This window comes from Mya arenaria, chromosome 11 (genome assembly GCF_026914265.1).
Source record: "Mya arenaria isolate MELC-2E11 chromosome 11, ASM2691426v1".
Taxonomy (NCBI): Eukaryota; Metazoa; Mollusca; class Bivalvia; order Myida; family Myidae; genus Mya; species Mya arenaria.
The window spans coordinates 63,936,613-63,950,409 of NC_069132.1; the positions used below are offsets into that span (position 1 = coordinate 63,936,613).

The window sequence follows — 13,797 nt, forward strand, 5'->3', positions numbered from 1 at the left end:
TTTAAGTTACAGCCAAGGTTAAAACTGTGAGCATGAGAGAGTGCAGCTTTAAGTTACAGCCAAGGTTAAAACTGTGAGCATGTGAGAGTGCAGCTTTAAGTTACAGCCAAGGTTAAAAAAATGCACTATTCTGAAGAATACAACAACACCAAGAGTATAACAATACCTCAACTTCATTTCTTCACATATCAGATGAGCTGATATATATATCAGGGACTTGTTTAAATCAACAGGTTCCAAAAGACAAAGACAATCCCTCTCCAAACTTCCTCCACCCAACCCCACCCCAATTACATGTACGCACTCCCCCTCCTATATGCCATCCCCCACCCCTACCCTCCTACTCCAAAAATGAACTCGAATGAAAATAAAACTTCTGCGCCAATTATTTCCTTAGGAAAATGGTTATTAGCTTTAAGGTATATACTTTTGATCTATTCTAAAAATATTTATATTTCAAATACTAATTCTTAAGCCTAAAAAGCGGAAGTGAAGAAATTCAGTCTTTTTTTAAATGCTAATATTTTCTACTTAATCACAAGAACCTGATAATAATAACAATAACAACAGGATCTGTATAATTAAGTCTCACTTGAGTCATTCCCTTAATAATCAAACTTATAATGCTTATTTCAAGCCCTTATATATATGCTTAAAAGCCCTCACACAAATTCATTCTTTAACAAAACAATACTCGGAGTGACAATTATACAAAATAAGGTTATTCACTACCATTAAAAATGTATATAAATATATACATATATACAGCTCTTTTTAAAAAATAACCGCCTGCTTAACGTTTTTACAAAGAAACAACTGTGTGCTTTTTGTCAATACAAAGTTTCGACAAGATTTCATTTTTCATATTCGCTATCAGATAAATATATAACAGGCAATAAAGAAAGTGATTTATCATGTTTGATGTCACTTCTCATTCCGATATTGTGTTAAAATATACAGGGTACTCAATATCCATTCATAAGCCCTTTACACCCAGGCATGATATTAGCAGTTTGGAATGGAATTATTATCATTTATTACATGTTATGAAGACATTTCATGGTTTATATTATATCTCTAGGTTTCTAAAGCTCATTTTTCCATTGAGCCATTAAAAGAATCCAGCCCACTTTTTTACAGACTAGCCACCTTTATTTAGCTTCATGAAAAACCTCCTATGGTATAAAAATACATATTGTCCTAACTTTCTTTATATATACTTATTTCATACCATATAAAAAGCGTATGTTAATGAAGAATTAATTATAACATTAATCATTTTTGTATAGCCTTCTGAACGATTATTATTCATGGAGGGAATGGGCTCCAAATGTCTCCAAGGAGGTTATTATTTCTTCAGCTTTTGTATATCATTCTGACCTACCAGATTCTACTAAACTTAGAGATCAGACACTAATTATCATTTTTAGTTATTAATCTATTCAATATTACGAAATAACTTGGGCTCTTAAAAACATATATTGAACAAATATCGAGTTTGAGAGATGTTTGTTAGACAAAATATGCCCACTAAATGGACTTTTGTTATAAATAGGTGGATAATAAATAAGTTTTCATGAACATCAAGGTTGAGAGAAACATTTCGGGTTTTAATCTGTGAACAAATTTTGGTAAGACTCAGCTCAGCATCACAGGTTACCTTAACCATCATCTACTGTTCATCATAGGGCACCCTACTCCTGAAGTTTTACAGTCTTAAGTGACAAGCCAATCTCTCTGTTGCTGTGCAAACAGGCCAATGTCTACAAACTACCAGACCTAAGGACAGACAGAACATATAAAAGCTCAATGAGAAAACAACTGACAGCTCAATGACAGAACTACTGACAGCTGACACCTCAATGACAGAAAACTGCCAGCTCTATGACAGAACAACACCCATCTTAATGACAAAAGAACAGATGGCTCAATGACAGAACTTCTGACAACTCAGTGACAGAACTTCTGACAACTCAATGACAAAACAACTGACAACTCAATGACAGACAACACCCATCTTAATGACAAAAGAACAGAGGGCTCAATGACAGAACAACTGACAACTCAATGACAGAACAACTGACAACTCAATTACAAAAACAACTGACTGCTCAATGACAGAACAGCTGACAGCTCAATGACAGAACAACACCCCTCTTAATGACAAAACAACTGCCAGCTCAATAATAGAACAATTCCCATATATTAACAACAAAAGAACAGAGGGCTCAACGACAGAACAACAGCCATCTCAATGACAGAACAACACCCATCTCAATGACAAAATAACAGATGACTAATTACTCAATGACAGAACAACTGACAGATCAATGACAGAACAACTGACAGATCAATGACATACTTACCAACAGTTCAATGATAGAAGGACTGGCAGAACAACTGACAGCTCGATGACGGACCTACCAACAGCTCAATCACGACACAACAGACAGCTATATAACAAAACAACAGACAGCTCAACCTGACAGAACAAATGGCAGCTGAATTTGCAGAGCAACTGACAGAAAGGCTAAACAACAAACTAACAGCTCTTAACGGACAGAGCAACTGATGTCTTGACTTATCTCTGTATTTCAAAAGTTGACATTAAAAGCTTAAAACACCATCTTCTTCTCCCTTCTGTTAACTCTCATTATTTCATGAACTATTCTTTCTTAATGATTGCCAGTCATATTCAGAACTCAAGAGCATTGTAAGTAGTACTTGAAGTAAGAATACACCCTCTTATAAATTACTAACCTAGAGTTTTGATGACATATCCGAGAGTGACAAGTGACTTGTTGATATTGGCCCCCTCTGTGAGTCGCTTCCTGAAGTCGGGTTTTGAGCTTGGATCTGCACGCTCACTGAAAAATACACCATTACAATATAACAACTAGGTTTGTCTTTTGCATGAAATTTTGAGAAAATGCTTCAATATATGTCCCTTTAAATATACTTTTTACATTAAAGATATTCCACCTGTCACAATGACGTTTAATTCGCATACATTGTGAAAAGACGACATGCTTTCAAAAAATAAAACCAACATTTTTTCTTTCTAATATGGGTTAAATATCTTAAGTAATTGAAATGCAAATGTTTGAACAAAAACTCAATCAAAGCAATTTCACATTCATATTTAAGCATTCGTGTACCTTTACCACATACCAAACTGGCCCTTTGTTACCTAGAACCCCTACTTACACAGGTGTTAAAGGGTACAGAGATATCGCAACATTTCTTTGACAAGTGCTGGCCATTTTAAATATGCTGCCAATTTCACTTTTGTAGCTAAGTAGATTGTATTTATCTGTTTCTGTGTTACCAAGCCACACCATGCTATTTAATATTTCACCCTTGATCCTAATCTGTGGCAATGACAGGCATATCAGAGAGCAGAAACTTGGATGAAGTTGCATTGTTGAAAATCAGAGAAGGTACTTTAAATAATGTGAAAATTTTGACAACTCAAAGTGTTTTAAAACAAGTCAATAAAGTAAATGGGCTTATGGGTTATGAAAGCAAGTGGTAAGTCACATGACTATCTCCCCATACCCTCCTCCCCCAACCACAAAGTAATAAATGATGTTTTTGAAGGAGGTTAAAAACAGGTAACAGATGCACCGTTGCCAGTGCTATACAAAGTACACTAGCCCCAACCCCATCCCCATTCCTCAACTGGATACAACAATGATAAACTTACCCCCTCCCCCATCCCCAATCCCATTCCTCAACTGGTATACAACACTGACAATCTTACCCCCTCCCCCATCCCCATTCCCATTCCTCAACTGGTATACAACACTGACAATCTTACCCCCTCCCCCACCCCATTCCCATTCCTCAACTGGTATACAACACTGACAATCTTACCCCCTCCCCCATCCCCATTCCCATTCCTCAACTGGTATGAAACACTGATAAACTTACCCCCTCCCCCACCCCATTCCCATTCCTCAACTGGATACAACAATGATAACTTACCCCCTCCCCCATCCCCAATCCCATTCCTCAACTGGTATACAACACTGACAATCTTACCCCCTCCCCCACCCCATTCCCATTCCTCAACTGGTATACAACACTGATAAACTTACCCCCTCCCCCACCCCATTCCCAGTCTTCAACTGGTATACAACACTGAAAATCCTACCCCCTCCCCCAACCCCATTGCCATTCCTCAACTGGTATAGAACACTGATAATCTTACCCCCACCCCCCATCCCCATTCCCATTCCTCAACTGGGTTCAACACTGATACACTTACAACCAGTCCCATTCCTCAACTGGGATACAACACTCATACACTAACCCCCACCCTCATCACCAGTCCTAAAATGGGATACAGCACTCATACACTAACCCCCATCCCCATTCCTCAATTGGGATACAACACTCATACACTAACCCCCAGCCCCATCCCCATTCCTCAACTGGGATACAACACTCATACACTAAACCCCAGCCCCATCCCCATTCCTCAACTGGGATACAACACTCATACACTAACCCCCAGCCCCATCCCCATTCCTCAACTGGGAAACAACACTGATACACTATCCCCCACCCCATCACCAGTCCTCAACTGGGATACAACACTCATACACTTACCCCCAGCCCCATCCCCATTCCTCAACTGGGATACAACACTCATACACTAACCCCCAGCCCCATCCCCATTCCTCAACTGGGAAACAACACTCATACACTATCCCCCACCCCATCCCCAGTCCTCAACTGGGAAACAACACTCATACACTAACCCCCAGTCCCATCCCCATTCCTCAACTGGGAAACAACACTGATACACTATCCCCCACCCCATCCCCAGTCCTCAACTGGGATACAACACTCATACATTATCCCCCACCCCATCCCCATTCCTCAACTGGGAAACAACACTCATACACTATCCCCCACCCCATCCCCAGTCCTCAACTGGGATACAACACTCATACACTATCCCCCACCCCATCCCCATTCCTCAACTGGGATACAACACTCATACACTAACCCCCAGTCCCATCCCCATTCCTCAACTGGGAAACAACACTCATACACTATCCCCCACCCCATCCCCAGTCCTCAACTGGGAAACAACACTCGTACACTATCCCCCACCCCATTCCCAGTCCTCAACTGGGATACAACACTCATACACTATCCCCACCCCATCCCCAGTCCTCAACTGGGAAACAACACCCATACACTATCCCCCACCCCATCCCTCAACTGGGAAACAACACTCATACACTATCCCCCGCCCCATCCCCATTCCTCAACTGGGATACAACACTCATACACTAACCCCCAGTCCCATCTCCATTCCTCAACTGGGATACAACACTCATACACTATCCCCCACCCCATCCCCAGTCCTCAACTGGGAAACAACACTCATACACTATCCCCCACCCCATCCCCAGTCCTCATCTGGGATACAAGACCGATACACTAACCCCCAGCCCATCCCCAGTCCTCAACTGGGAAACAACACTCATACACTATCCCCCACCCCATCCCCAGTCCTCAACTGGGAAACAACACTCATACACTATCCCCCACCCCATCCCCAGTCCTCATCTGGGATACAAGACCGATACACTAACCCCCCCCCCCCACCCCCAGTCCTCAACTGGGATACAATACTAACCCACAACCCCCAGTCCTCAACTGGGGTACAATACTAACCCACAACCCCCAGTCCTCAACTGGGGTACAATACTAACCCACAACCCCCAGTCCTCAACTGGGATACAATACTAACCCACAACCCCCAGTCCTCAACTGGGGTACAATACTAACCCACAACCCCCAGTCCTCAACTGGGATACAATACTAACCCACAACCCCCAGTCCTCAACTGGGATACAATACTAACCCACAACCCCCAGTCCTCAACTGGGGTACAATACTAACCCACAACCCCCAGTCCTCAACTGGGATACAATACTAACCCACAACCCCCAGTCCTCAACTGGGATACAATACTAACCCACAACCCCCAGTCCTCAACTGGGATACAATACTAACCCACAACCCCCAGTCCTCAACTGGGATATGACATGGAAACACTTACCCCAACCGCATCCCCAGTCCCCAACTGGGATACAATACTAACCCCAACCCCATCCCCAGTCCTCCACTGGGATACAATACTAACCCCCAACCCCATCCCCAGTCCCCAACTGGGATACAATACTAACCCCAACCCCATCCCCAGTCCTCAACTGGGATACAATACTAACCCCCAACCCCATCCCCAGTCCTTAACTGGGATACAATACTAACCCCCAACCCCCATGCAGTCCTCAATTGGAATATCAAATAAATTCCCCTCACACTGAGAAAAATATAGTATTTAATTCTTAAAAGCATCAGAATATTAGATTTCAAAAAAGTAGAAAACACATGTTTGAACTTAGTTCAATAACCTGATTTCACAAATATTGACATCATTTATTGGGGTGAGTATACCCTATCAAAATAAATAAGGCCAAGTATTGAAAGAAAAAGCTCCAACTTCTTGAGACTAATTCAGTATCAGCATTTTTGATTCAACTTTTTCATTTAAAGAGTGTTTACATTTTTGAGTTGTGCCTTTCAAAAAAATGTTTTCTAACACACAGCTTAGGAAAATAAGCATGAAACGTCTTATTCAAATGTTTAAGAAGACTTCGGCCCACAAAATCACTGAACAAAAAAATCACCGAATGGAAGATATTTTCGAGTACTCAAATACTTTTTTCACTTGAATATTTAGCTATCTTTTAACATGTAAAATATAACTATCATGCATCATTCAGGACTTGACTCTAATCCATATTCAATGTAGGATTCGCAGATGGTAAAACAAATATTTAAGTATTTGCATTTTCAAGAGCCCCAATAAGTTAACTCCTAAGACCATATTACATAAAATATATCATCTACATAAAATCTATTTTATTGAAAACATGGCTGTTATGTCAAAGAGTTATTTAGCCTAACTTTAAATTTAAAATTTATGTTTTCTTTCAAGCACTTAAAATACTTTATCTTTTAATATATATATATACCCGTGTACCATATTGATAAAATTCAGGTCAGATTTAAAACTCAGTCTGCAAACTTCAACTTTTAATACTGCAAAACTGAGATAAAATGCTTAGTACAAATATTTTCCCTTATAGTTAATAAAACGTAGGCCATAAATTCATTAAAAAATAGTACTGCATGTAGTGTATACAGTGATTTTTGGTGCAATTTACTGCCTTCTAAAGGCATAAAGCAGCACTTAAACTGTCTCGATACAAAGCCATCTTTTATAGGTAGGACAGCGGAATGTCAACCTGCTGAGGAAGGGTTCTGAGTTTGATTCCCACCAGATGCACTCAAACATTAGCTATCTTTTATAGCTAGGACAGTGAAGTCAACCTGCAGAGGAAGGGTTGTGAGTTTGATTCCCACCAGATGCACTCAGCCATTAGCTTTCTTTTATAGCTAGGACTGTGGAAAGTCAACCTGCAGTGGAAGGGTTGTGAGTCTGATTCCCATCAGATGCACTCAGCCATTAGCCATCTTTTATAGCTAGGACAGTGGAAAGTCAACCTGCAGAGGAAGGGTTGTGAGTTTGATTCCCACCAGATGCACTCAGCCATTAGCTATCTTTTATAGCTAGGACAGTAGATGTTAACCTGTGGAGGAAGGGTTGTGAGTCTGATTCCCACCAGATGCACTCAGCCATTAGCCATCTTTTATAGCTAGGACAGTAGATGTTAACCTGTGGAGGAAGGGTTGTGAGTTTGATTCCCACCAGATGCACTCAGCCATTAGCTATCTTTTATAGCTAGGACAGTAGATGTTAACCTGTGGAGGAAGGGTTGTGAGTTTGATTCCCACCAGATGCACTCAGCCATTAGCCATCTTTTATAGCTAGGACAGTAGATGTTAACCTGTGGAGGAAGGGTTGTGAGTTTGATTCCCACCAGATGCACTCAGCCATTAGCCATCTTTTATAGCTAGGACAGTAGATGTTAACCTGCAGAGGAAGGGTTGTGAGTTTGATTCCCACCAGATGCACTCAGCCATTAGCTTTCTTTTATAGCTAGGACAGTAGATGTTAACCTGTGGAGGAAGGGTTGTGAGTTTGATTCCCACCAGATGCACTCAGCCATTAGCCATCTTTTATAGCTAGGACAGTAGATGTTAACCTGTGGAGGAAGGGTTGTGAGTTTGATTCCCACCAGATGCACTCAGCCATTAGCTTTCTTTTATAGCTAGGACAGTGGAAAGTCAACCTGCAGAGGAAGGGTTGTGAGTTTGATTCCCACCAGATGCACTCAGCCATTAGCCATCTTTTATAGCTAGGACAGTGGAAAGTCAACCTGCAGAGGAAGGGTTGTGAGTTTGATTCCCACCAGATGCACTCAGCCATTAGCCATCTTTTATAGCTAGGACAGTAGATGTTAACCTGTGGAGGAAGGGTTGTGAGTTTGATTCCCACCAGATGCACTCAGCCATTAGCCATCTTTTATAGCTAGGACAGTAGATGTTAACCTGTGGAGGAAGGGTTGTGAGTTTGATTCCCACCAGATGCACTCAGCCATTAGCTATCTTTTATAGCTAGGACAGTTGATGTTAACCTGTGGAGGAAGGGTTGTGAGTCTGATTTCCACCAGATGCACTCAGCCATTAGCCATCTTTTATAGCTAGGACAGTAGATGTTAACCTGTGGAGGAAGGGTTGTGAGTTTGATTCCCACCAGATGCACTCAGCCATTAGCCATCTTTTATAGCTAGGACAGTGGAAAGTCAACCTGCAGAGGAAGGGTTGTGAGTTGATTCCCACCAGATGCACTCAGCCATTAGCTATCTTTTATAGCTAGGACAGTGGAAAGTCAACCTGCAGAGGAAGGGTTGTGAGTTTGATTCCCACCAGATGCACTCAGCCATTAGCTATCTTTTATAGCTAAGACAGTGAAAAGTCAACCTGCAGAGGAAGGGTTGAGTTTGATATCCACGTGAATCTACACCTACATTCATTTTGAAAAACAGACACTATATTGTTTAGATATGAAAACTTGGGTACCTTCCAGCCAGATCGACAAGGTTGATTTTGCTGACAATCTCACTGGGACGGTTTTCCTCCAGGCGAGCCTGAAATAAACAGTTTACCATTTTAACGATACAACATTTTATAATTTAAAGTCATTTTTATTTCGCAACTATGATACCTTCCCCCAGAACCCTTTCTTTGCTATAAGCATAAGCTGTCACAGGATCATGGCAAATGCCCCTATCGGACTTTGTCAGACTAAAAATCAATTAATCTGTAAGATAAGCGTAACCTTGACCGTTGAGGGAACAATTATTAAGCTAAGGGTGATAAAATTTCCGATATGCTGTACAGTAATATGAAGTTGTATTGAAATTTGAATAAAATTGAATAAGTAAATTACAGTCGATTAGGAAGAGCATGCATTTTAGAGTAAAAAAAGATACTCACAAAATCATGTAAAATGGTTGTTACTGTGTGTCTGGGTGTTTGAAGATAAGTTTTGCTCTCAGTACAAAACAAAAAAATTACTTAAAACACTTATACATAAGTATTTCCTTCGATGCTGTGAGAATGATGTTGCATACTCAATATCACTTTAATCCATTGTCTATGACAATAATTTACCTATAAAACATGTGTTTTACATTACGAAAAACTGAAAATAAACTGTAAATTAATATCGTAAAACAATAACAACGGTGCGTCCTGCTAAATATTCTCGACAAAAAAAATGTTGAAAACAAATGTTAGCTATTTTGCAGTTACTCAAACCAGATTTTGTCTATACACAAGGACAGTTTGCTCAAGAAGAATGTATAGCATGAAAATACTTTCAATAAAAATACAAAGTCGAATTTCCAGGTTAAAATTTTGGTAAAAGAAATTCAGAAAATAGGGTAAATACAGAAGTAATAAAAAATCAATGCAACCAAATTAAATATGACCGAGCGCAAATTGTTTTTTTGTTGTTTTTATCAGTTAATAGGTGCGGTGCGGCAAATCCGATGAACAAATGATCAATTTGAAGTTTTATGCAGCAGCAAATATACGAGATTTTTTTTTGAAGTGCTAAAGATGGTAATGACACCAAAGCAATAAGGATATCTTCACATCCTTGGCAGGATTAAAGAGCTGCAAATGGTGATATTCCTTGTAATTGAAATCATGAAGAACCTGTGTAAAGTTGATGGTAACAATCGCGTGGCTTCGGGAACTCTGGTCATGCATGTACGTCTCTGCTGTGACTCTGAAGGTGAAAAAATAAATAACGGTAAATTAAATCAAAGTTTTGTTTCATCCAAAATCATATTTGGTATGTGATTGAATTAAAATGATTCATTTGAAAGAAACAGAAATAAGGCACTCAGGTTAACCACTAAATGTAAAATTTAACATGTATTTGTGATTCTTTTATCAACTTCATTAAATGCTTGGATCATTTTCATGGTTTCATCTGGTGTCTAGTCCCTTTAAGTGACATTGTCGGCAAAAATGAGTCCACAGTGGAGGGTTGAGTGACTTTTCCAGTGTTTAAAAGGTATGCTGCCTCATAAACAGTCATAGCTATTTTTAAGTATCTTTCAAACATTTCTCTAACTCAATTCATCATATTGTTATTCAGAACAATTGGTTTAATTTCGATGTTTGTTTCTACAGTGAATATTTCCACTGGACTCATTGTCACAGATTAATAAAGCGCACAATTATCACAAACTTCTCGTCACCTGTGTTCATTTCCCTTCTCCAGTAATGCCTGGATTTCTTCGTTGTTCTTCACACGATGCCATGACAACCCTGAAAAGGCAAAACAAGATTTATAAATTAATTTACACAAATAAGAAACTTAATTCCATGACAGGTTTTCATACTCTATAGCATTAAAATTCATTTTCATACTTGTTTATATCAGAAACCAAGCAAAAATTATACATGGTAAGCCTTAATTTATGAAACAGGTTAAGGAGTTTCTTAAAATTGAATAACAGATAACTTAGGTAATAGTTTGAACTAATTTCATTAAACTTGATTGTGACAATAGCTGACAGCTTATAGATTCACGCTCAAGTCTGTTTCCTAGGTAGGAACGAGGGACGAGTGCTGGTGTTAATGGTTGGGAACCCACAACCTCTTGGGTGAGTGTTGGCCACCAAAACCACTAGACCTCTCTCACCATTACAGAATTCTTATTACATTTCAAGTATTTATTTTAGGAAAGATTTGTTTGCAACAAATACAATTTTAAGGCAAAAATGAAAAGAAACATTAGTCTGCAAAGATTTTGAAATAATTTTGCCACAACTATTCCTCTTTTCCTCGAGAAAAAAGCGAATTCTATGGTGTGTTTGTTGGAGAGTTTTTTCCCAAAATACAACCTTTGACATATGGTCCTTCCTTCGGATGTTCCCTGACTTTAAGCGAGTAGTTTTCATTCTGTCTTAGCAGATCGGGCTGGAGAAGGTCCCGTACACGCTCGTTGTAAATCTCAAAGTAGCTGATGTCGATACGACTAGTGACATGGTCATCTCCGCTGTCTTGGATATGCTCAAATAAACCCTGGAACACACAAAATAATTAAAAGTTTTTGAAAATCATTATAAGTTTTATTTTATTTTTATAAACCACTGCTTTATGTAAATATTTCAAATGTCATCCACACTTATCTTAAGAACCATTAGTGAACAATATGAATGTGTTTTAAACATTGAACCAATTGTTCAGAGCTTTGTTAATATTAATGACGTTGTTAACATCATAATTGTTAACCGTGCGATATTTAATGCTTTTGGAGTTTCATGGATACACGTGTGATCTGCAGTATTCTAAACAAGATTTGACTCAATTGTTTCAGCTGTACTTGCTTTGTATGAACATATGATCACATCATCTACAAGTTAACATTTCAAAGTTAACAACGATGCCATTAACGACGTTGTTAATTTTAACAAAGTGCTGATCAATTGGCTCATTATTTATTTAGTTCAAAACTTTTTCAGCAAATTTTGGAAAATATATCAAAGACCATTAATAATATGCAATTAGCTTAAAGATGCACTCTTACTCCCAAATAAGATTTACCACAATTAATACTATTGTTTTAATATTCCAATAAGGATGAATGAATGTCGACAACAATGGTTCTTATGAAGGAAAGTGAGTTTAATTTGAAAGAAATGAGCATAAAACACAGTATTTCTACCTTATGAGACTATAGTAAATCAAAGTAAATCTTTTAGCATTCACCAATCATTTAAAAAGTTTGCGCTTTCTGCTATTAAACACGGTTATAATCTTGTTATAAGTAAGAAATATTTTCCATAAATGCATTATTTAGTTAGTATAGTTAAAGGTTTATCAGTCAAAATTAATGTTTGTTATACATGTGTATGTATTTATTTTGAAATAAGAGTGTTACTTTAAGATTGAAGCTAGAAATAAGATGGCAAAATTCCTTTTAATAAATAATGTAATTTGTTCGATACAGATCAGGTTAATTGCTTCAATTTGACCAGAATATAGTTCTGTTCATTTCACTCTTGGGCAAAATTTTGCTGTAGATAGAAAACAGATCTAAACTTGGTTAACGATAAGTAAAAACTGGAATTTCACTATAAGGCAATTGCTGTAGGTAGGAAACTGATCCAAATTTAGCCCGAATAAATTGAAAGGTGCTAAATAACGAAAATGGCAGATAAAAACTATGTATTGAAAGATTTATTGAAATAGTAATCGCCAATTAGATATCTGTGAAAAATTAAATATGCGAGAGCAAGAGTGATTTAACATTGAAAGGTTTTGTAAACAAACAAGTCAAACCAATTTTCTCTTTTAATACCGTCTCGAACTGATACGATTTAGAACATAATCGGTAAGTTGTGACAAATAGGTGGGTCTTTCGCAACAGTTAAGACCCGGGCTTAATAAAGCTCTTACGGAGTGTTAAGGTGACTTTTGACCAAATTTTAACAAGATTTGGGACCTTAGGGCCTATCACAGATTAGAACTTTAATATTGACTAAAAATTGCTGACTAATTTCACTGACAGTCAAACACAAAATGTGACCATAGATAATAGGCTAGCAAGTATAAGATGTGGGAGAAAATAATAAGAAAATTGGGTAAAGCCGTAATTTTTATATTAAGTACAAACAAAAACAAAACTGAATCAATTATTCCAAGTCCATCAAATTAAATATTATTTTGAATATCTACAGCCAATGGGCTTGCCTATTGGCCCCAAATAAGTACCATGCTCAATCGTTGCCGTTTTACAACTTTACAGACATGACATCATAATTTAGTTTAGCTCCCCACCCGCTGAAAACGTGTACTAATCTAAGCCAGTTAGAACATCATAGTGTAAAATCACAATGACTAACAATGGGCTTGGTCACTTCTAAGCAAGTTAGAACATCACAGTGTAAAATCATAATGACTATAGGAATGGGCTTGGTCACTTCTAAGCAAGTTAGAACATCATAGTGTAAAATCATAATGACTAAGAATGGGCTTGATCGCTTCTAAGCCAGTTAGAACATCATAGTGTAAAATCATAATGACTAAGAATGGGCTTGGTCACTTCTAAGCCAGTTAGAACATCATAGTGTAAAATCATAATGACTAACAATGGGCTTGGTCACTTCTAAGCAAGTTAGAACATCATAGTGTAAAATCATAATGACTATAGGAATCGGCTTGGTCGCTTCTAAGCCAGTTAGAACATCATAGTGTAAAATCATAATGACTAAGAATGGGCTT

General features: G+C 38.3%; 1 protein-coding gene across 1 annotated transcript in view; it reads right to left on the reverse strand.

The window, feature by feature from the left end:
* Positions 1–13,797, reverse strand: part of LOC128208685 (kinesin-like protein KIF16B) — a 56,930-nt gene that overhangs the window by 24,515 nt on the left and 18,618 nt on the right. The window contains exons 6-10 of the mRNA XM_052912233.1: positions 11,415–11,595; positions 10,767–10,836; positions 10,216–10,288; positions 9,073–9,140; positions 2,761–2,867 (exon numbers count right to left, since the gene is read on the reverse strand). Of these exons, the coding sequence (XP_052768193.1) occupies positions 2,761–2,867; positions 9,073–9,140; positions 10,216–10,288; positions 10,767–10,836; positions 11,415–11,595 (499 nt within the window). The remainder of the gene's footprint in view (positions 1–2,760; positions 2,868–9,072; positions 9,141–10,215; positions 10,289–10,766; positions 10,837–11,414; positions 11,596–13,797) is intronic.